The 24,440-nt window shown below is 39.2% G+C and overlaps 1 protein-coding gene across 1 annotated transcript in view; it reads left to right on the top strand.

Annotated features, from left to right (window-relative positions):
* Positions 1-21,913, top strand: part of KNG1 (kininogen 1) — a 42,869-nt gene extending 20,956 nt beyond the window's left edge. Inside the window, exons 4-10 of the mRNA XM_007935983.1 lie at positions 2,021-2,193; positions 6,572-6,679; positions 9,901-9,985; positions 10,515-10,687; positions 18,741-18,848; positions 18,952-19,038; positions 21,158-21,913. Of these exons, the coding sequence (XP_007934174.1) occupies positions 2,021-2,193; positions 6,572-6,679; positions 9,901-9,985; positions 10,515-10,687; positions 18,741-18,848; positions 18,952-19,038; positions 21,158-21,913 (1,490 nt within the window). The remainder of the gene's footprint in view (positions 1-2,020; positions 2,194-6,571; positions 6,680-9,900; positions 9,986-10,514; positions 10,688-18,740; positions 18,849-18,951; positions 19,039-21,157) is intronic.
* Positions 21,914-24,440: the final 2,527 nt, after the last annotated feature.

A 24,440-nucleotide genomic window follows, 5' to 3' on the forward strand; every position in this document is an offset into this window, starting at 1 on the left:
TCTGTGCTATCAGGGTCACTTCCAGACTGCAGCTCCATATTTCTTCTTTTTCGGTGTTTTCATGCAAATTCTTCTGCTAGTTAGAGTTTAGTCCACTTCTGTACCCTTCCCTTCAAGGCTCAGGGGTCCAGGATTATATTCTGTATCTGTGTTAATTGGTTACGGCTCAGGGGTCCAGGATTATATTCTGTATCTGTGTTAATTGGTTACCATTTTCTTTGTTGAGGAGGGTCTGTTCAGTCTTTCTGCTTATTCCACCATCTTACTGGAACTCCTCAAGAATCTTGAAAATGTTTTGAATATGTACATTATTTTAGTAATCTAGTGCTCTCTAACAGAAATACTGCAAGTGGATGGTTTAACAAGCAAAATTGTATTTTCTTGCAGTTTAGGAATACAAGAAGTCTGAATTCAGGGTGCCAGCTGTAGAGGAAGGCTCTCTCTCTTTCTGTCGGCCCTGAGGGCAGGCCCTTGTTCCTCTGCTCCTTGGTGATCTTCATGTGGCATGGCATCTATCTTCTTCTATCTGTGCTTTTGAGCAGCTTGATTAGTCTACTTTTTCATATCCCAAGAGAGATTGATTTAAGACACAACCTACACTGATACATTAACATAACAAAGAAAACTCATTCCCAGATGGAATTATAACCACAGATATAGCAGGATTTACAACATATATTTTGGGGAGGACACAATTCAATTCATTATGTGCATTTTGCTGATGAGGGATGCATAGCTTTTATCAGCTTTGCCAAAGAGTCCATGACACTTTGAATCTAGTAGATAACCACTGGCCTAGATGGTGAGGTTCAGGCTCAGAAGTAGAGGGCTCTCTCTATCTACTGTTCAGGCCTCAGATCATGCCCACCCCACCCCCACCCCAGCCTCACCCTTCATTGTCTGATAACATGTGAGTCATATGCAATGCCTTGAACACCCATGTCCCACACCTCTGCATCTCAATTTCTCTTGCTTTTAGCTTACCCATCTTCCCCTCAGGAAAGTCTTCCCTGATCTCACTCTGATCTCACCTTTAGAAGCTTTTACTGAATTATCTTGAAATATTACAGATCTATCTCTCACTTTTCTGTAATCTCTTTCACAATAGTGGCCATTACTTATGAATTAATATGTCCATGCAGCCTAGCACAGCACCTGGGTATCATTGGTGCAAAGTACATCCTGTTGAATCGAACTGATGCAAAGTATATTAAATCCTAATCCAGGCTTCAAAGGCTTTAATTAACACTGAAAAATAAATAATAATATATGTATAATGTTTTATTTTTTCTAAGTGTGTAAGTTCATGTATTACTTATGTAATTAAAAATAACTTTATAAATTATAAAGTATAATGTATGATATTGTGCATATATGATACTCCCAAAACAATGATGGAGTCTCTGAGGGGCATAAACATTTAAGTGCTTGACTACCAGCTGGTAGTTTGAACCCACCCAGAATCACCTCAGAAAGATCACAGCCTTGAAACTCTATGGAGCAGTTCTACTCTGCACACATGGATCATCCTAAATCAGAATCGTCTCAGCAGAAACTAACAATAACAGGTGAATGATATGTTTTTCCCCCGTGACTAAAAACCCTCTGTTAGAGTGCCTGGATGGTGCAAACGGTTAAGAGCTCAGCTGCTAACCAAAAGATTAATGGTTCAAATCCACTAGAGGCACCTCAGAAGAAAGGCCTGGAAATATGCTTCCAAAAGATCATAGTCTTGAGAACCCTGTGGAGCACAGTTCAACTCTGCACTCATGGGGTCTCCATGAGCCAAAATGGAATCAAGGGCAACTGGTTTGTTGTTTTGTTTTCTGTTTTAAACCCTCTGACTGGAAAACAATCTTATGTTCTCTTTTTTCCTAATTGCATGCTATGATTTATTGGAAAGTTTGCTTATCTGGACCTTCTAAGTTATCTTTTTTGTTAAGAGCAATGTATCTGAATGCTAGGAAATAAAGACTAGTTTTAGTCTTTAACTTGGCCTTTGTGCCCACTCTTTGTTAAGCCGAGGGCCCTGTGGAGACAGCTGAGTACAACTGCCTTGGCTGTGTGCACCCTATATCAACTGACAGCCCCGACCTGGAGCCTGTTTTGCAACATGCTGTTCAGCACTTTAACAACAACACTGAGCACTCCTACCTCTTTGCTCTTCACAAAGTAAAGAGTGCCCTAAGACAGGTTTGTTCCTTAATCGTACATTCATACAGTATTGTAAAATTTGTTAGAGCTTTATGTTTAGGGCCTCATTAACTAAAATAAACTGATTGCTGAAGGAAAATGTATTATTACACTACTGCTGGTGAGGAGTTCTTCTGTTTTATGTTATTGTTTTTTAATATGACCAAACAAAGGACTTTCTATTTAGTAAAATTGATTAGGATACTGAAATATGAAAATGAGAAAACCACTTGCTTTAAGATTTTTTTCTGAATAAATTGGTAGTAAGCATGGCATTTTTTGTGGAGAAAATGAAATGGGAAAGTCATTCTGGCCTTAAGATTTTAGGAGAACTCCATCATCTCCTAAGGAACTCTGGTGGTCCAGTGCCTAAGGCATTTGACTGCTAAGCAGAAGGCTTGCAGTTCAAACCTACCAACCACTCCTTAGAAGAAAGATGGGGCAATCTATTTCTATGAAGATTTACCACCTCAGAAACACAATGGGGGTCTCTATGAGCTAGAATCGACTCGATGGCAGTGGGTTTGATTTTGGTTTTGGTATCATCACCTAGCTATCATGAGTTAAACACAGCTCCAAAATGTTAAATTGTATCTAAAAAACTTGGCAGGGCTTTCTGGGCTCCCTCTAATTTGTAGTTTCAATATCCTCAAACCACCACTAATCTGTCAGTTTGTTTTACTGTGGTGACTTGCATGTTGTGATTCTGGAAGGTATGCCATTGGTTTTTCAAATACCAGCAGGGTAACTGGTAAGGAGGGCAGGGAGGTCACAGGGAACAGAGGGGAGGAGAGTGGGCTAGGGTTGGGATGGTAATCAAGGCATGAAACCAAATGTACACGAACTGTTGGATACAAAACAAATTCTGCTCTGTAAATTTGCACCCAACGCACAATTTAAAAAAAAAAAAAAGAAAGAAAAAAGAAGAAGATGGAAGGAATATACAGTCATTGTACCAAAAATAAATGGTCAACCTGCAACATTTCAGGATGTAGTATATGATTGAGAACTGATGGTATTGAAGGAAGAAGTCCAAGCTGCACTAAAGACATTAGCAAAAAGCAAGGCTCCATGAATTAACAGAATACCAATTGAAATGTTTCAACAAACTGATGCCACACTGGAAGCACTCACTTATCTATAGCAAAAAATTTGGAAGGTAGCTACCTGGCCAATTGACTGGAAGTGATCCATGTTTGTGCCCATCCCAAAGAAAGGTGATTCAACAGAGTACAGAATTTATAAAACATTATCACTAAGGCACTTGACTGCTAACCAGAAGGCTGGCGGTTCAAACCCACCAGCCACTCCTCGGAAGGAAAATGGAGCAATCTACTTCCGTAGTGATACTGCTTCGGAAACCCAAGGAGGGGTTGCTATGAGTCGGGTCCGACTCGACGGCACATAACAACAACAACAACAACATCACTAATATCACACAAAAGTAAAATTTTGCTGAAAATAATTCAACAAAAACAGTACACAGTGAACTGCCAAAAATTCAAGCTGGATTCAGAAGAGGGCTTGGAATGAAGGATATCATTGTTGATATCAGGTGGCTCTTGACTGAAAGCAGAGAATACTGGGAAGATATTTACCTGTGTTTTATTGACTATGCAAAGGCATATGATTGTATGGATCATAAAAAATTGTGGGTAATATTACAAAGAATGTGAATGTGAATTCCAGAACACTAAATTGTGCTCATGAGGAACCTGTACATAGACCGAGAGGCAGTTGTTTGAACAGAACAAGGGAATACTGCATGGTTTAAAATCAGGAAAGGTGTGCATTGGGGTCGCATCTTTTCACCATAGAAAGGATCTCTGGTGGCACAGTGCCTAAGGCATTTGACTGCTAACCAGAAGGTTGGAGGTTCAAACCCACCAAACACTCTGTGAAAGGAAGATTGGGCAATCTACTTCCGTAAAGATTTACCACCTCTGAAACCCAGTGGGGGTCACCATGGGTTGGAATTGACTCTATGGTAGTGGGTTTGGTTTGGTTTGGTTTATTCAATCCGTATGCTGAGCAAATAATCTGAATAGTGGACTATATGGAGAAGCATACGGCATCAGGAATGGAGAAAGACTCATTAAGAACCTGTGATATACAGATGACACAACCTTAATTGCTGAAAAGTGAAGGTGACTCAAAGCACTGATGAAAATCAAAGACTACAGCCTTCATTATGGTTACACCTCAACATAAAGAAAACAAAAATCCTCACAACTAAGCCAATAAGCAGCATCATGATAAACAGAGAAGAGATTGAAGTTGTTAAAGATTTCGTTTTATTTGGTGTCTGAGTTATCTAGTGTTGCTGTAACGGACATAGCACAAGTAGATAGTTTTAACAAATTTACTCTCTCACAATTTAGGAGGCTAGAAGTCTGAACTCAAGGTGCTAGATATAGGTGAAGGCTTTCTCTCTCAGTCAGCTCTGGGGGGAAGGTCTTTGTCTCCTTTTACCATGTATGGGCCTAGTGTTCCTTAGAGATCTCCATATGTCTTGGTATCAGTTTTCTGCTGGGTCTAGGAGGTTCTCAGAGCAGGGTCCCTGGGCCAAAGTATGTGCTTCACTCCTGGCTCTTCTTTCTTGGTGGTACTAAAGTCCCTCTTTTCTCTGCTCACTTATTTAATCTCTTTTATATCTCAAAAGAGATTGACTCAAGCTACAACCTAATCCTATAAATTGTATCATGCCTCTTTAAAATCATACAGGCTATTATTTACAACACATAGAATAATTATATCAGATTACAAAATGGGGTATAATTACATAATATTGAGAATCATAGCCTAGTCAAGTTGACCCATATTTTTGGAGGACACCATTTAATCCATAACATTCTAACATTTGTTCCCCCAAAATTCATGTCCTTGCCACATGTAAAACAAAGCACCCATCATATCATCTCAAAAGTCTTAAATTAATTCCAAATCCAAATTCCATCCTGGGGCAGAATTCTTCTTCATCTGTGAACCTGTGAAATCTGAAATACAAGTTATCTGTTTCCAAAGTACATGGTGGAACAGGCACAGGTAGACATTTACAGTGCAAACAGGAGGAATAACTGACACCAAGCACATCCAAAACACTTTCTGTGAGACCATCTAGGCAAAGGTACTGCTTTCCAGATTTGAGGTATCAGCCACACTCTGGATTCTGGGTGGAAACTCTGTGGCCCTGGGCTTCAGCTTCCCCTGCCAATCCCACTGGAATGGCTACTCTCTGCCCTTGGCTTTGGGTGGCTCCATTCCCTAGTCTAACTGGGCGGTGACTCACCACCTTAGCCCTGGCAGGCCTCGTACTGTCCCTTGGGTATGACAGCCCCACCCCCTCAGCTTTGGGTAGCAGATCTGGCCCATACCCCTGGCACTCAGGAAGAGCAGCCCCATACTCTGAAACTGAATGGCCAGATTTCATCTCACATACTTTAGTCATGTCATCAGAAGGGACCAGTCCCTGGAGGAGGATATCATGCTTAGTAAAATAGAGGGTCAGTGAAAAAGGGAAAGGCCTTCATTGCAATGGTTTGTCACAGACAGTGCAACGAAGGGCTCAAGCATAGCTAGAATTGTGAAGATGGCACAGAACTAGACAGTGTTTGTTCTGTTGTACATAGGGTTACTATGTGTCAGAGCTGACTTGATAGCACCTAACAAGAACAACAATATCAGCACACCATGACAATATCAATAGACAAAACTGTAAATGCCTGTAAATCTGGTCTTTTCAATTGGCTTAATTCACCAAATCTTCACTTACAGTTGACTGGGTTCCTTATATTTCAGCCTCTAATTTTGAATGATTCACTTAGGTAGTAATATTCCCTGCATTTAATAGACCTTCCAATTTGCTTTCATTTCAGTAGAATGCTCTACTCAATTATAATTGTCTGTATATTACTATCAAGGTGGTCGTAGACTGGTATCAAGCAGATGAAATCTCACTCCCTGCATCGGAAATCCAACGACTCAGCAGTAAAAGCCACTCCAACTCCAAAATTTTCTTAATCCATCCAGAAGGACAATATTAATATTTCATAAAACTCAATAGAACATATTCTCTCCACAGCCTGGCCAAGGAAAAATTGTTAGGTCTCAAGAAAGTACAATAACTCCATCTATGTATTTCTTTTCATTTTCAGGTATGTAGGGAGGTGTGTGTTGAGAGCCGTGAGAGTCTCAAAGTGCTCAATACGTATTCAGTAATGACTTTTGCCTAGAAATAATAGTAATAATAGTTCATATTTATCGAGCAGTTATTACACGCCAGGCAGAGTTCTAAGCACCTCAAAACATGGCTATTTATATCTCATTGTAAATAATGTTTAAACTGCCTTTTAAATACTCAATCCAAAAATTGTTTCAGGTGGTGGCTGGATGGAACTTTGAAATTTCCTACTCAATTGTGCAAACTAATTGTTCCAAGGAGAATTTTCTATTCTTAACTCCTGACTGCAAGTCCCTTTTGAATGGAGTAAGTATGCAAACATCAAATTATAAAATTCATAGCATTTTGCTTACAGGATTTTCAGTCCTGGGAACTATCAAGCTGTGTGAGAAGACTCTGTGTCTAAAATTTTAGATGACATTCAGCAATTCATGTTCACCTTCTCTTTGTTGTTGTTGTTGTTATTTGCCGTCGAGTCGGCCCTGACTCATAGCGACACTTCCTTGGGTTTTCGAGGCAGTATCATTACGGAAGTAGGATTGCCCAACCTTCCTTCCGAGGAGTGGCTGGTGGGTAGTCAAGTGCCTTAGGCACTATGCTACCAGAGCGCTCCTCACCTTCTCTTGGAAGCCCTAAAGTTCAAGTTGTTCTTCAAGCTGTCTTATCTGCCTGCAAAAGATCAAAACGTCTTACAATAATAAGAGTTCACAGAGTAAACCTGGGAATAGGAGTGCCCTGGGTGGTGAAACCAGTTAACATGCTCACCTGCTGACTGAAATATTGGAGGTTTGAGTACACTCATAGATGCCTTGAAAAAGAGCCTAGCCATCTACTTCTGAAAAATCAACCATTGAAAATCCTATGGAGCACAGTTCTACTCTAAACACATGGAGTCATCATGAGTCTGAATAGATTGTACAAGAACAGGTTGATTGGTAGGACTAGCCTGAGAGAAAATGATGAAATAGTCAAGTTTATCTTTGTTATATCTTCATACTTTCCTTTGCCCCTCTTCCCCATGTGCTAAATGTCCTTACAGTGTTCTGTGACTCTAAACCCATTACCACTGAATCAATTCTGACTCATAGTGACCCTTTAGGACAGAATTGAAGTGCCCCATAGGGTTTCCTAGGCTGTAATCTTTACAGAAGCAGACTGCCTCATCTTTCTGCTGTGGAGCAGCTGGTGATTTTGAACCACTGACTTTTTAGTTAGCACTCAACCATTTTGCCACCAGGGCTCCTTTTTTTCTTAGCTCTACTCAGAACAATTGTTCACTTCAAACTTTTCTCTGCTTACTTTCTCACTTTAACCTCCCCAGTTATTTAATTTTATTTTTTCAAATAAATACATCCTGAGCCTCTATCCTTTATTGACCCCTGGTAGGATTATGGATAGGATTATGGGATTAGGAAGGTTGGGCAATCCTACTTCCATAGTGATACTGCCTCGGAAACCCAAGGAGGGGTCGCTATGAGTCGGGGATGACTGGACAGCACTTAACAACAACAGGATTATGGCATGTTATCTGAACCAAATTTATGCTAAAATGCCATATCCCAATAGTATGTTGTTGTTTGGAGTTGGCCCCATAGCGACCCCTCCTTGGGTTTCCGAGGCAGATATCACTAAAGTAGGATTGCCCAACCTTCCTTCCGAGGAGCTGCTGGTGGGTTTGAACCGCCAGCCTTCTGGTTAGCAGTCAAGTGCCTTAGGCACTATGCCACCAGAGCTTCTTAAAAATAATAGGAAAGGAAAAAGTGGTAGGAATTAGAGCAAATTGTTAGCAATTAGAGCTGGAGTCCCTGGGTGGTGGAAATGATTAATATGCTCAGCTGCTAACTGAAAGACAGGCAGTTTGAGTCCTTATCTCAAAAATGATCATTTGGATTTATTTAGTAATGCGTAGCATAGTGGCTAAGCAACTTGCCTGCTAAGCAGACTGCTGGTGGTTCAAACCCACCAGCCACTCCTCGGAAGGAAGGTTGGGCAATCCTACTTCCGTAGTGATACTGCCTCGGAAACCCAAGGAGGGGTCACTATGAGTCGGGTTTGACTCAATGACACATAACAACAACAATGCTTTCTGTTTACTACTCTTCAGTTTTGCTTTTATCTTTATTGTTTACTCTGTCTTGATTTCCCTCAGGTTGTGTATTATTCTGTTTGTTTGTTTGTTTGTTTGTTTTCCCCTATCTTATTGAGATAAGCACCTAAGTTTTGTTTTCCTGTCTTGTCTTGGCTCTCTTTTTAAAATACAGAAGCATGTAACACTGTGAATGAACACTGAATGCTGTTCTGGCAATGTTTTGTGAAATTCTTATTTTTGTTGTTTTTATTTTTCATTTTTTCCTTTACCCAAGGAAGACCCCAACTAATTAGGGGCGTGTGTTTATATTTCCAAGGAGCTCTGTTGGTATAGTGGCTAATGGGTTTGGCTGCTGTGCAAAAGGTTGGTGGTTTGAACCCACCAACCGCTCCATGGAAGAAAGATGAGGCAGTGTGCTTCCATAAAGAATTATAGTCTTGGAAACCTAATAGGGGGCACTATGAGTCAGAATCAACTCAGTGCCAGTGAGTTTGGTTTGGTTTATAGTTCCAAGGAGCTCTGGTGGCACAATGGTTAAGCACTTGGCTGCTAACTGAAAGGTCAGCAGTTCAAATCCACCAGATACTCTGTGGTAAAAAGATGCAGCAGTCTGCTTCCATAAAGATTCCAGCTTTGAAAACCTTATGGGGTAGTTATACTCTGTCTTGTAGGGTCTCTATGACTCAGAATCCTCTTGACAGCAATGGGTTTGGTGCAATTTTAAAAACTATTTAAATAAATCTTCTTTAATATATTATTAAAGTATCCTCTGACCTTATTTATTTTTTATCCATTTGACCTGTTTTAGATTTGTAATTATTTATACAGTTTTTGCATCATGATTATTTCTACTCACTTCTAGTCATATATCTAATATTTATATATTTTGATTCAATGCCTTTTAGACTGTATCTTTTTTTAAAAAAAGTTATATATTTTTTACCACTTTTTTTTTTCTTTACCTTGAATTTTATTTTACTTATAACATTCTGGTTTAGTTTTTTGGTTCATATTGACTTGGTAGAGCTTTGCTTATCATTTATTTTTAAGCTTTCTTTATATTTTTGTTACAATATATGTTTCCTGATGCTGTAATAAATTCATTTTGGTTTTAATTTAATTCTGGAAATCTTTGCCTTTTTATAAGGCAATTTCACCCATTTACTTCTGTAGTAATTATTTCTGTTCTAAGTATTCTTAGAATTCTAAGTATTTCATGCTTTCTGGGTCATAGTGTTTCTCTTCTTGTTACTGATGTTACTACCTAATTGTTTTCTTATTCTTTCTACTACAGTTAGACTATGTTTTGTTTCTTTCTTTTTTTTTTTTTCCTATGCAGTATTTGGAAGGTAGATATTTTTAATTTTACTAGTTGTTTATTTTAAAACTTTTTAAAAACATTTAAAAATTATACACTTATATACTTTTCAAAAACTAGGATACTGGTGAATGTAGAGATTTTGCATACATGGATCCTCAGCTAAGAATTGCTTCCTTCACTCAGAACTGTGACCTTTATCCAGGTATGGCATAATGTATGCTGGTGCTTCAATAGTGAACTGTTGCTCCCAGACAACTGGCTAGGTCTTTTCATATGAATTACATTTTGCCTCCTATGGCATACCACAAAATCTGTGTAACCTACAAACCTTACAGAAAACATGTCCACCAAAACTACTCTGTAAGTGACCGTAAGGGAATATTGTGACAAAAGGGAAAATGTATTTCCTCAGGGCAAAATTATCCTTTAAGTTATCCTTTCAGTGAAACATTGCTTTTTACACAATTTTCAGCAGAAAATCAGAAGTATAGCATGATTGAGTCACTAACATTTTCAGTTGAATACTCCCTAAACACATTGAGCTCTGAGGAGAGGAGGCCAGTGGAAGCAGGAAGGTGAAGGTCAGACAGACAACTTTCTCCCACTCATCACTGGTCCTAGGGTTGCCACTTTACCCTCTAAAAACATGGAAGCTGTGGCATAAACAGAAGAGGTGCTAGACTAGGTTGCTCTTTCAGTGCACATACTGACTTAAAATCTGATTCTTTTAGCGGAGGAATTTGTACCTCCACCTATCAGGATTTGCCCTGGCTGCCCTAAGGAGATAGCCATCGACAGCCCGGAGCTGGAGGAGGTTTTAAATCATTCTATCGCAAAGCTTAATGCAGAGAACAACGGAACTTTCTATTTCAAGATTGACAGCGTGAAAAACGCAACAGTACAGGTCAGTAAATTATACTATAAAATAGTGATACTATAGTCTATGAGCAATTGCTGACGAATTTTGTGACTGATCTTGGCTCCGGCTTGGAACACAGCAAGCCTGGTGAATGGGCTTTGTTGTTGTTACATGCAATGGAGTGGGACCGGATTCATAGGGTTTCCGAGGCAGTATCACTACGGAAATAGAATGCCCAACCTTCCTTCCAAGGAGTGGCTGGTGGATTTGAACCGCCAGCCTTCTGGTTAGCAGTCAAATGGCTTAGGCACTACGCTACCAGAGATTTAGTAGATTGGAATTCCAAGTCCCAAATTCACTGCCTGCTTGTTAAGTGAAGTTAGATAAGTCACTTAAAACACTCTCTCAATTTTCTAAATACAGATCAAAAAAGACAATATGTGTAAAATCACTTTTCAAAAACTTTATATACTGCTATTGTTAGGTGCTGCAGAGTTAGTTCTGACTTGTAACAACTAATGTACAACAGAACAAAACACTGCCCAGTCCTGTGCCATTCTCACAATCATCACTATATCTGAGCCCACTGTTGCAATCAGTGTGTCAATCATCTCATTGAGGGTCTTCCACTTTTTCTCTCACCCTCTGCTTTACAATGCATGATGTCCTTCTCCAGGGACTGGTTCCTCCTGATTGTTGTTGTTGTTGTTGTTATGTGCCGTGGAGTCGGCCCCGACTCATAGCGACCCCTCCTTGGGTTTCCGAGGCAGTATCACTACGGAAGTAGGATTGCCCAACCTTCCTTCCGAGGAGTGGCTGGTGGGTTTGAACCACCAGCCGTCTGGTTAGCAGGCAAGTGTCTTAGGCACTATGCTACCAGAGCTCCCGTTCCTCCTGATACCACGTCCAAAGTATGTGAGATGAGGTATCATTATCCTCTTTTCTAAAGAACATTCTGGCTGTCTTCCAAGACAAATGTGTTCATTTTTGGTATATATAATAGTATGCCACCAGAGCTCCATATTTAATAGTAGTCCATGATATATTTAATACTCTTCACCAACACCACAATTCAAAGGCATCAATTCTTCTTCGGTCTTCCTTATTCGTTATCCCCTTTCATACACGTATGAATCAATTGAAAATACCATGCCTTGGGCCAGGTGCACCTTAGTCCTCAAAGTGATATCTTTGCTTTTTAAATACTAGCAACTATTATAAAGTTAATAAAATTCAGGATTAGGAGAAGCAAGACTTACTGGATGCCTTTCTAGACTTACCTCTTATTATATCACCTAGTGCTTTCGGCTCAACCACACAAGTTTAGTCTATCATTGTTCAGATTCTCTCCACATTATCATATCCCCATGCCATTTCTCCCACTGTTTCTTCTGCCTAGGTACCTTCCCCTCCTATGAATGTCCCTGCAAGTTCAGGGGCCCTCAAGACCACCCTCAGGCTGTTCTGGTTACCTAGTACCACTCTCACAAGAATATACCACAAATAGGTTGGCTTAAACAAACAGGAGTTTATTCTTACAATTTGGAGGCTTTAAGTCCAAGTTCAAAGTGCCAGGCTCTAAGGGCTGGGTGAAAGCCCCTCAACCTTGGGGTCCAGCTCTGCCTCCTGCTCCCAGCCCACTGGAGCTAGAGGCATTTCTTCACTCAGACAGCTAGCTGCAGGCTGCTGAGGCTGAGAAGCCCCAAGGCGACAAGTAAGAAGGCACAGTCCTGATGTTATCAAACCACAAGGCAGGCCATTAACGTAAGTCCATTGTATGTCCCAAGGTCTACAGAGCATGGCAGGCTGCTGAGCAATGACACAGCTACATGCAGGGTCCAAACGTGCCATAGGCTAGAGACCATTGTCAAAGCTTCTCCTTATATACAGGAAGCAGACCACATCCCCAAGGCAGCTACTCAGCTGCTTGTGGTAGATCCCACATGGAGCTGCTTGCCAGTCTCATCACAGGAAATAATTACCACCAGCTTCCCAGCCACTCAACCAGGCCCAGCCAAGTTGACACACAAACATAACTACCACACAGGCTTAATAATTTGCTAGTAGTACAGAACTCACTGAATGCTATTATAGTTATGGTTATAGTTTATTACAGCAAAAGGATACAGATTAAATTCTTATGTGTGTAGATGCAGACGAGTTCCACTCACAGAACTTACAGTTGTTCTTTCCCAGTGGAGTCACAGATAACACTAAATTCTCCCAACAACATTGTATGACGATATGAATGGACTGTTGCCAACCAGGGAAGCTCTCCTAAGATGTGGTGTCCAGAATTTTTATAAGGGCTCATCATGTTGACATGGTTGACCCCGTTTGCTCAAGCTGACCCAAAGCTTCCACCATAAATCAGTACTATTAGTATTAGGTGTGGCTCAAATCCTCTAGGTAAACAAAAACACTATTATCAGTCAGGACATTCCAAGCACTTAGAGATTAGGTCCCAACACTCAAGGATAAAGATCAGACCTCCTTTGGGGTAAGGTTAATTCTTTACCACACAGTGCCTTCTATGGATTCTTCTCCTCTTCCAAACCACGTCAATGAAGGACAACTATTACCCTGATTGGAAAGTCAGAGGACACAGCTCTGCCTCAGCAACCGCTACTTACTTCTGAGTGACCCCAGGAAGTTATTCAAACTCACTCAGCCTCTGTGATCCCTTATGCAAAATGAGTGACCAGAGTGGAAGAGCCCAAATTCCTTTCAACTCCAAGTCTATAACCAGTGCTTTTATGGACAAAATCCTATTCTAGAGCTTCAGAACTTACTTCCCTACATACAAGTCCAAGAAAAGTTTTCAAACTAGCAAGCCAAAGTTGTGCTTGGGTGGTTGTTGTTGTTGTTGTTATGTGCCATCGAGTCGGCCCCGACTCATAGCGACCCCTCCTTGGGTTTCCGAGGCAGTATCACTACGGAGGGAGCTCTGGGTCGACTCGACGGCACTGGGTTTCCAAGGCAGTATCACTACGGAAGTAGGATTGCCCAACCTTCCTTCCGAGGAGTGGCTGGTGGGTTTGAACCGCCAACCTTCTGGTTAGCAGTCAAGTGCTTTTAGCCACTATGCTACCAGAGCTCCTTGTGCTGGGGTAGGTAGACAGATTTGCATACCCCAAAGGGAGATTCTGCCTGCCCAAGGTCACTGCTATGCAAAGACCACTGGAGTGAAGCCACTGCCACTATGTCTGACCAGAAGCCAAAACATTTAACTGAGGACTTACTTGGAAGATAAAGAAGGAGAATACATCAAACTCAAAGTCATTGGACAGGATAGCAGTGAGATTCACTCTGAGGTGAAAATGACAACACATCTCAAGAAACTCAAAGAATCATATTGTCAAAGACAGGATGTTCTAATGAATTCACTTAGATTTGTCTTTGAAGGTCAGAGATTTGCTGATAATCATACTCCAAAAGAACTGGGAATGGAGGAAGAAGATGTGATTGAAGTTTATCAGGAACAAACAGGGGGTCACTCAACAATTTAAATATTCTTTTAATTTTTTCTTTTCCCTTAATCCTTTTTTATTTTAAAAAACAGTTCTTTTGTAATGTAATGTTCAAAACGAAATTGAAAACTGGCAGCTCTCCTGAAAACATCTGGTATTTTTTATTCTAGTGCTCATTATTCATTATCATTTGTTTTCATTGTGCTGTTTTTGGTGGTCAAGCCTCAGCTTCCTTCACATTTCCCTCTTCTTCTAAAAATAAATTACATGTGTGCACAGAATGGTAATCTTTTCCAGGATGTGCATTTTCAGGCAGGTGGAATAAATAAGATCGACCAATGCAAGTGTTCCTGATGGCTTTCCAATTGGCCCTGAAGTCCTAGCACGTGATTGCTTCACTCCTGGACTATGACTTTCAGTGGGAGATGGAAGTTTTTCAGAGAACTGACCTATGGAAAAATGACCTTTCCTTAACTTGAAGCTACTTTTAAAATCTAAGGGTGTGGACCAAAAGAAGAGAAATATCAGGTTGGAGTCATGATGTCATATGATGAGAGTAATGTCTAACTGCAAAGATGGCTTCACTCCCCACCTGTAGTTTCCAGTCAAACAAAAGACAGGCATATGAGTTGATCATTTACCTCAAGTAGATACACTCCTTGAAGAGAACAATCATGGGCAAAAGAAGGGCTGCTTATGCACAGGGAGACAGCTCAGGGGGCAGGAGTGCATGGAGGGATGGACACAGGGAAGAGGTAACTATGTGGAGGAAGTGGGAGGGGAGCTGCTGCATTGTGGTAAACTGTGGTCAATATCATGAAACAAAGTATATGTGAATAGCTGTATGGAAAGTAAATTTGCTCTGTAAACCTTCACCCAAATCACAATAAAAAAAAGAAAAATGGCTTCATTGAAGAGACAAAGCATTTTAAGATTAAACTAAAATTCTTACCAGAAGATCACAGAAAAGTTCTAAATTTCATTAGCAGTTAATAAAGTTATTCTTGCAGAAATACATACAACAAAACACTGCTCTTTTTTATTTTATTTGTACTTTTTGGCCTGGGATATGTGTTTTAAATGGACATTGTATTAGCTTCATTAAAATAAACAAAATATTTGTAAAAACTGTAAAAAAAAAAATAGCAAATTTACATGATCTTTATAATCTGATAGAAAAAAAAAATCTCCCTAAAAAAATTTCATACTTTTGACCCAGTAATTGAATGTCTAGGAATCCAAAATAGAGATAGTCTTTATATGCAATAATATAGAGTACATTTAGGCTTATTTGAAGGGGACACCGATACCTAGTACTCTTACAATTTTCAGCTTTTCTCTCACTTTATATTTTTCCTTTCCTGAGACCTTAATAAACTCTTATTCTTAATAATGTAGAAGTAGTCCAGTACTCCCCCATGCATTGCATGTCAGAGGTTTGCCATCATGGAGAGCGTCATTCATTCTCAAACATGAATACTCCTCTTAGCATTTACAGTTTTCTCTATAAATTCACTAATTGATTTTATAGCATGTTGGATTTTAAGTTAAAGATGCCAGTGAAACACCCATAGGTAATGTGATGAACTGACAGGAGCTGACATCTTTTTAGTGGCCAAATTAATCTGGAATATTATGGAAATTTCAAATTTACATTTAAGAGATCAATCTTTCCTGAATTTTGCGTTTAAAGAGAGAACTTCAGCTCTTTATACCTGGTCACTAAAGGCAACCTTGGTGGAAGCAGCCAATTCACTGCAAATCAATTCACCAAAGGCCAAACCCAATCTTCAAATGACCAAATTCCTGAATTGCTGAAGATTGATTTTATTGTGTTAGTTGCTAGGCTTTGCTAGTCTCAGTTGGAAGAACATCCTTGCCAAGTTGGTTTCACATTTCAGATGCTAAACAATACTTAAATCCTTCATTTTCACATGTGAATGACTGCCATTTTGTTATATGCAGTTAATTTTGTCCTACCCACGCCTTTGATGCTGTCCCCATGACTCTGCCCAGACTAATAACTTCAAGGGTCTGTGTGTGCACGTTTGGGAATTTTTCCTTAGACAAATTCCTAAAAATGTCAAGGAATATGTATATTCCTAGGACTTTTGATGCAAAATATCAAATTACAAAACAACTTGCAATTACGTCTATTTATAATTATGCAAATTGCATGTAGACATTGGTTGATGATCTTGATTTGAATCCTATGCTGAGCAGCAGTGATTGAGGCTGCCTATTTCCCCACACCTGGCCACCAAGGAGTGTCATCATTTCTTTTTTTTTTCTTTGCCTCCATGAAAGATTAAAATGATATTGTATTGCTTTTTCAATGTACATATCTTAAATTACTAATGAAATTAGATATTTTTTTCTAGCTTATTGATCATTTTAACTCCTTCTCCTCTAAAATCTCTATTCATGTCCCTTACCCATTTTTTAATAATTTATTTGTTGTTGTGAAAAATATGCATAGTAGATCATACATCAATTCAACAATTTTTACATGTACAATTCCATGACATACATCCTTTGTGCTGTGCAACTATGCTCCCTCTTCTTTTCTGAATTGTTCCTCTTTTTGATATAAACTCACTGCCCCCTAAGTCTTCTAATCTTTCAAGTTGCTTTTGTCAATTTGATGCCATATGGATAGTTCTTAAAGAGCACACTGCTCAAGGCAGACATTCTGTATTAGTTAAGCTAAATTATTGCTTGGTTTTAAGAAGACTTCAGAGGATATTTTTGGTTTAAAGATTTATCTTTAGAAAGGTTTAAAGATTATCTCAGGGCAATAGTTTTGGGGTTCATCCAACCTCCACAGCTCCATCAAATCTGGATTCCATGGCTTTACTTACTTTTTAATGTAGTGTTGGATTCTATATGCATAAGAATATTGATCCTACATCATATTTTCCCCTAGTTTGTCCTTTACCTGTTTTACTTTATTTATCATGACTTTTGAAAATCAGTTTTCTTCTTTGATCAATTTTTTTCCCTTCCTTCCTTTGGTTTTCACCTAAGAAAGGCCTTCCTCATCCTAAGATCTGAAGAGTATTTATTTACATATTTCTAGTTTATTTCATTAATTTAAAATTTTAAAATCCATTTGGAATTTATATTGCTATATGATATTCTCTACTTGAAAAATGAAATTTGGGCAGTATGAGTTGACTTTAACCAGGAAAACTTTTGGTATAAAGAACATCTGATAACATTGATTATATGGATACTATCTTGAGGCCCTTGAATGCAAAGTATCATGAGGTTTATTTCATTCGTCTCTTTTAGACCCTGGACAGAGTTTAGCTGTTAGTAGTGATTTGGGTCATATATTGTCAACTTTCTCAAGCCACGTTATATTGATCTACTTTAATATCAGGAAAAAAAAGTTTAGATTAAGGCATTCTCTGAAATGAGCAAGAGAATTTACAAGCTCTAAAACCTTCTTAGAACCTTCTTCCCCAACTTCCACATACACCTGGATTTTTAAAAGTTATTAACTAAATTCTAAAAAAATTCAACCATACTTACCATCCAGAAAAACAGTGCCAAAGAAGGCAGAGGAAGAATTTAGTTCTTCCTGTGACTCCTTTTTCTCCCCATCCTGCTGCTGTCACGCCTTTCTCCATCCTCTAGCAATATAACAAGATAGGGAAGACTGGTTTCCTTTCACAAAAACAGAATTACATGATTACCCCATAATTTCACTTTTTCAGTAATAGCTATCCCTTAGGTGAATAAATATAGATCTCATGCATTCTTTTTAATAAATAGCTGCATAACACTTCTCCACACACACATATATACAAATGCAAATCCTAGAACTAAGTATTGATTAATTTTGTTGAGAAATTGAGCCACAATTGTTAATGGAAGATAACAATGTGTAATAATTACAACTGTTGCTAGAGTTTAAAATAGTTTCTTAATACAGAAAAAAAAAAAAAATAGAAGCAAACTAGACAACTCAAATGAGATTCCTAATCATGTTATTTATTCCATATGATTTCTACCATGATACTAAATCAATGTTTCTCTGAAAATTTGGCAGGACATGACATGTTTAAAGAAAAGGTTTATTAAGGTTTTCTTCCTACTTCTCTTAGATTCCATTGCAACTTGAGTCCTTGATTTACTAGTGAATTTTGCAGCTGTTGAACAATAAAATGCTGAAAAAAATTAAAATTATGGCCTGTTTTTCTTTTCTTCTTTTGAATATTATCACATTTAGGAAATGAAATGGAAGCCAACAACAGCCAAATAGTTTATACATATATAAAAACAGAACAAAAGAAAAAAAAAAAAAAGTCACTGCCCTCGCGTGGGGTCTGACTCATAGGGACCCCTCCTTGGGTTTCCGAAGCAGTGTAACTACAGAAGTAGATTGCCCGATCTTCTTTCCGAGAAGTGCCATCAGCCTTCTGGTTAGCAATCAAGTGCCTTAGTCACTAGGCTACCAGAGCTCTGTTGTCAAACATTTATACTTTTCTCATGTAACTTTCATGTGGTCAGTGTATAATCAAAACTTCAAGATTTCCCCTGAATAATCCTTAGAGTAAAAACATAATATTTATGATACAAATACTTATTAAGCACCCACTTTATGCTAATTAATGTTCCAGGTGGTAGCTGGAAAGAAATTTTCTATTGTGTTCATAGCCAGGGAAACCACATGTTCCAAGGAAAGTAATGAAGAATTAACCAAGAGCTGTGCAACCAAGGACGTTGGAGTGAGTAGTAATGAGACTATTTATTCCCTGAAAATCTATAATCATTTGTCTAAGTACGTCATGAATAACTGTTTTCTCTTTTGGCTTCCGTTTTCATGGATAGAAAACTCTAGAATGTAATGCTGAAGTTCATGTGGTACCTTGGGAGAAAAAAATCTATCCTACTGTCAACTGCCGATCTATAGTAACGGTATGACTTTATTTTATTTTTTTCATTTCTTTCTTTCTTTCTTTTATTGTGCTATGGGTACAAATTTACAAAAGAAACTTGTTTTACTTTCAACAGTTCATGCACATCTGACTTCACAGCCTGGATTACCGTCCCCAATCAAAAAAAAAAAAACAAACACAAAACTCCACCCCTCTCCTCCCGGTGACCAGCCCCTCCCTGTGCCCTTCTTATCTATGCATTCCTATCTGCCCAGCTTTCCCTCTATGTGAGTGCTACCCCTCTGGTGTCTCATGGCTAATTGATCCAAAGGGTGCATCTCCCTAGAGTAGGTGGGTGCATCACGCTGAGCTAGGTGTTCTGCATGTAGGTCTTTCTACTGTTGGGCAGAGAGCCAATCCATGTGAGTGTAAGGGTATGATTTTAATTACTGTCTGCTCGGAATTGATTTTGTTCATTCTGAAAAGCTGTATTTGAGGGTTGAAAATGAACCTGTGTGAAAAGAATTTGGGCAACTATCATTTAGAAATGGGAAGAAATCTCTTATTTCTGTGCTGAGTTCTCTTTCATATGGCTAAAAGAGAACAACAGTCCTATTAAAGCCTTTTCACACAATGCCATGTCCCATCAAGGCTTCTGTAGGTTCTCAATACTGTGACACACAGCCAGTGCTGTAGGGCTCTCACCTATAAGGCACTGCATTCTGCTCACATCCCAGGAGCTTGTGAAAAGGGTGGAATCTCAGACCTCACACCACGCTGACCAGTTGCAGAAAGTAGATTCTAACTTACTGTGTAGGTAAGAGTAGAATTATGCTCCATGGGTTTTTCAATGGCTGACATCTCAGAAGTAGATCACCAGGCCTTTCTTCCAAGGTGCCTCTGGGTAGATTTGAACCTCCAATCTTTTGGTTAGCAGAAGAATGTGTTAAAAGTTTACACCATCCCAGGATTCCAATACCATACCTACTGAATCAGAATCTGCAGTTTAACAAGCTCCCCAGGGGATTTGTATACACTTGAACATTTGAGAAGCATTAGTTTACATGATATATATATATATATATATATATATATATATATATATATATTTAATTCTTAAAAGAACTCTGGAAGGTAGGTAACCCTTTCTCCTTTATGAAGGGTGAGAACACTTAAGAAGCTAAAAATTAGAAAGACTCTGATATTCCGCAATGAGTAATAATACTATCAAGTCCTTCCTCTGTGCCAACCACTATACTAAGGGCTGCACACACATTTTTCCATTAGTTGTCAATACAACCTGTTGAGATGGATGCTGTTATTACTTCTATTTTACACATGACAAGAGTGGTCAGGGTCACACAGCCAGTATAAGTAATGGTGCTCTATTCAAATCTAGATCAAATCAGAGCCCATCCTTTTTACCATGATACTGATAACTAGTAGAGTCTAGCTTGTTCGACTCCAAAGCCGATACTTTTTCCACCACTGAACACTGCTCCAAGCATCACGTTCTGTCAAGTAGTAAAAATATAGATACAATAACCCACAATTCTACATTCTTTAATGTGAGTACCTCTTCTTCCTTTTTTCTCATTTAGGTTTTTGCCATGTGTAGATAGGTATATAATCTAACATGAACATTGTACAAAGGCTTCATTTCAAGCTTATGAACGAACATGTTCTAACGTGTTTAAGCCCAACCAAGTAATTGTGGATATAGACTCCCTGTACATTCAGTTTGTAAAAGTTTCTTAGAGCCTTTTAGGATAAAAGTAGTAGTTCTGTTAATAGAAATAATGTCAATTAATAAGGGTGTACACTAGACTTACAAAATCACAGGCTATTAAAACTTAGATGGTACCCTAGAGATTTTGTAGTTCAACCACCTATTTATTCCAGATGAAGAAAGAAACTGTCCAGGTTATTTTAGTGTATTATTAAAATCAATCATCAGTGTGTGCAAATTAAAAAATTAATCAAAAGAGAAAAGAATATAATTCATTTTCATCTTTTCTGGAATATTAATATAATATTAAAACGTGACAAAGACCTGCCCCATTGCAAAACAAAATAGCATTGCCAGGTCTCAGATCCTTCACTCTTCATTGATACTGTGGTTTTTAGTGTAATGCATTCGTCTTAATATTTCCTGTTAGGAATCATTGAGGAAAAGGCCTCCAGGTTTTTCACCTTTCCGATCAGTACCATGGAAACAGGAGGAAACAGAAGTAACAACTGTAAGTCCACCCCACACTTCCATGGCACCTGTACAAGATGAAGAGCGGGATCCAGGAAAAGAACAAGGACCCACTCATGGGCATGGCTGGGGCCATGAAAAGCAAATAAAACATGACATTGTCCATGGCCATAAACATAAACATGACCAAGGCCATGTCCCCCTTGGTGGTCAAGATCATACTGGCCATGGACATCAAAGGGGACATGGCCTAGCCCATGGACATAAGCATAAGCATGGCCATGGCCATGGAAAACATAGAAATAAAGGCAAAAACCATGGAAAGCACAATGGTTGGAGAACAGAGCATTTGGCAAGCTCTTCTGAAGATAGTACTACATCTTCTGCACAGACACAAGAGAAGACAGAAGGGCCAACACCCCCCCCTTCCCTAACCCAGCCAGGTGTAACAGTTACCTTTTCGGACTTTCAGGATTCAGATCTCATTGCAACTGTGATGCCTAATATACCACCACTTCCCACAGAGAATGATGAGGACTGGATCCCTGACGTCCAGATAGAACCAAATAGCTTTTCATTTGACCTGATATCTGATTTTCCAGAAACAACCTCCCCCAACTGTCCCGGACGCCCCTGGAAGCCAGTTAATGGGATAAATCCAACTGTGGAAGTGAAAGAATTTCCTGATTTTGATCTCTCTGATGCGCTTTCATAATTTATGCAGCCATGAGTATTTCCTTAGCCCTTTATCATCCCTTCTCCCCATTGTCCAAAGACAAATATCCTGTTATAATGCACCAAAACCCATGAAACATCTTAACAGCCCAGAGAGAAGTGGTGAGACTCCCAGTTGGGAAGCTATTGATCTAATGGACTACATAAAACTGCAAAATTCTAAATCCATTCTGAGTCTTCCTCACAATTTTCTAAGCTAGCACAGAAAATGAATAAACTAATTTGCCTCACAACTTACTGCTATGTGCTTTTCTGATAACAAATGTATACCTTAAAACCTACATCATCAATTTTCATAAAAAGATTCTTGGCATTCTGAATAAACTGTGGCACCTGGTCTCACTCCCACCTGGAAGTCAAGAGCCAGAATGCTGAGTTTCTTAAAAGGGGGAAAATAATAAAAACAAGAAAGAGAGGCAGAGGAGGGAAGAAGGCGGAAGTAAGTTAATTAACTTTCTGTTTCCAAAATGGGCTAGTGATATAAAATAGTTACTCCCATTTGACAAAGCTATTCTGATATTTCCTTTTCTGGGTGTTTCTCATAGGTCAACAAGTTCTGTTTACTCATTAACTATTCTTTGCAACAGGGGTTTCAGATTTCCTATTTGTTTATTTGTTGCCAAGGCCAGATTGAGTAATCTTTAGATTTAGTGATAGGGAGGGAAAACAGAGGAAGTAACATAGAGGCATGTTGCTAAGAAACTTTTTTCATAATTGACAAGACAATATGGGGTGGGACCCTTGTTCAGAAATACTGTAAGAAAATTCCTCTCTAGCCTCATCTTACAATTCAGCCATCTTTTTGTTATCCCAATGAAGACCATTTACTTTTGCAAAAGAGAATAATGTCATTGTTTCTCATTGTGTTACGGTGCAAGGGAGGCATACATTTGATAACTCTTGCTGTACTTGCTTCAGCTGGAGAAACAAGATGTGGAATTAAACACCTTTCGATATATATGTTACTGCTACTTCAATTTATTTGGTGCATTAAAGGCTCCACGTTTTTATTTCATTTCAAGTATTATCTGTACTTTAAATAAAGAACCAGTGATGGCAGGAAAAATCTCGCCTCGTCAACTGGTTGCTTCACTGTCTTTATTGAACAACAATATCAGATTAATGGAGTTTTACTGTACTTACAGAGGCAACTAAGGGCCTGCGAGTATAAGGGCCATCCCCTGGAGGCAGGGGCAAAGCCAACATCTGAGAGTGAGGTCTCTTGACCAGTGGGCAGAAGCTTCAAGCCTGGAACCACAGCCCCAACAGCCTCTGTCAACAGCCCTGAGTGGAAGGACAAGAAGATGGGATAGAATTTAAATAGAGAAGAATGACTTCTTATCACTCTGTTCCTGGGTGAAATAAAGTTCAGTTTTTATGTTCTCACCTCTGGTTAATTTACAGTGTTCTGCTTTCAGCCATGTCCATCCTGCAGCAAATTCAAGCTGCCAAGAGAGCCAGTACCTCAGCTCTGCCACTGAGCTCATAACCCAAGTCTGGGGCCCTCTCCAAGCAAGGCAGGCATCCCTTACAGGGGGCTTCCCCACGACCAAGACCTCATCACAGGTGCTAATTCAAGGGTTGGTTGCCTGTTGCCATTGGGTCATATTTTGACTCATGTCAACCCCACGTGTTGCAGAGTAGAATTGCTCCATAGTTTTCTTGGCTATCACTTTTACAGAAGCAGAGTGCCAGTGTTATCAAACCAAATGCCAGGTCCCTGCCTGGTGTGCAGTCAGGCCAAAACAGTTTACACACCGAGACTGAGAGGAGATAAAATTATTTATTGCAAAGTAGCAGTGCAAGGAGTTAGGGGTAGTTAGTACCCAGATCTTAACTCCCCAAGATGCCATCGAAACGCAGTTTTTGTAGGTGGGTGACCGATGAGTGACTAGCTTCTTGTTATCAGCTGATAGGGGTTTGGGCAGAAGGGAGAGGGTCAGCAATTTAAACCCTTCTAAATCAAGGGTTTAAAAAAATAATAATAAAAAAAGACCTGCTGTATTGATTCAATTCCAACTCATAACTACTTTGTAGGACAGAGTAGAACTATCCCACTATCCCTTAGAGAAGCAGACTGCCCCATCTTTCTCCTGTGGATGTGTTCGAACAGCAACCTTTTGGTTAACAGCTAAGCGCTTAGCTACTGTACCACTGAGCCTCTTTTAAATCAAAGAATAGTGAACAATAGTTTTACCAGCACTGTCTCTGGCCTTCCCTCCTTTCCTTTTTGTTGTCATTCTCAGTCCAAAGTGATGAGTAATATGGCATATGTAGATTACAAAAACAGAAAAAAAAAAAATGCTTCTTTGTTCATATTGTTGTGCCCAGGTTATGAAGGAGATGCTCGGAGAGGAATATGCCAACACATGACAATGCAAATGCAATAGGAAAGTTTATTAGCTAACTTAAGTTAGGGTCTTTGCTCTTACCAGGTCAGTGGCTTAAGCAAAAGACCCTGTGCCCCGGTATTCTCACAATTTTATGGAACAATATGGGGAGGGGCA

The sequence above is a fragment of the Orycteropus afer genome, unplaced genomic scaffold (genome assembly GCF_000298275.1).
Source record: "Orycteropus afer afer isolate SDZICR_OR568_19922 unplaced genomic scaffold, OryAfe1.0 scaffold00032, whole genome shotgun sequence".
Classification (NCBI taxonomy): Eukaryota; Metazoa; Chordata; class Mammalia; order Tubulidentata; family Orycteropodidae; genus Orycteropus; species Orycteropus afer.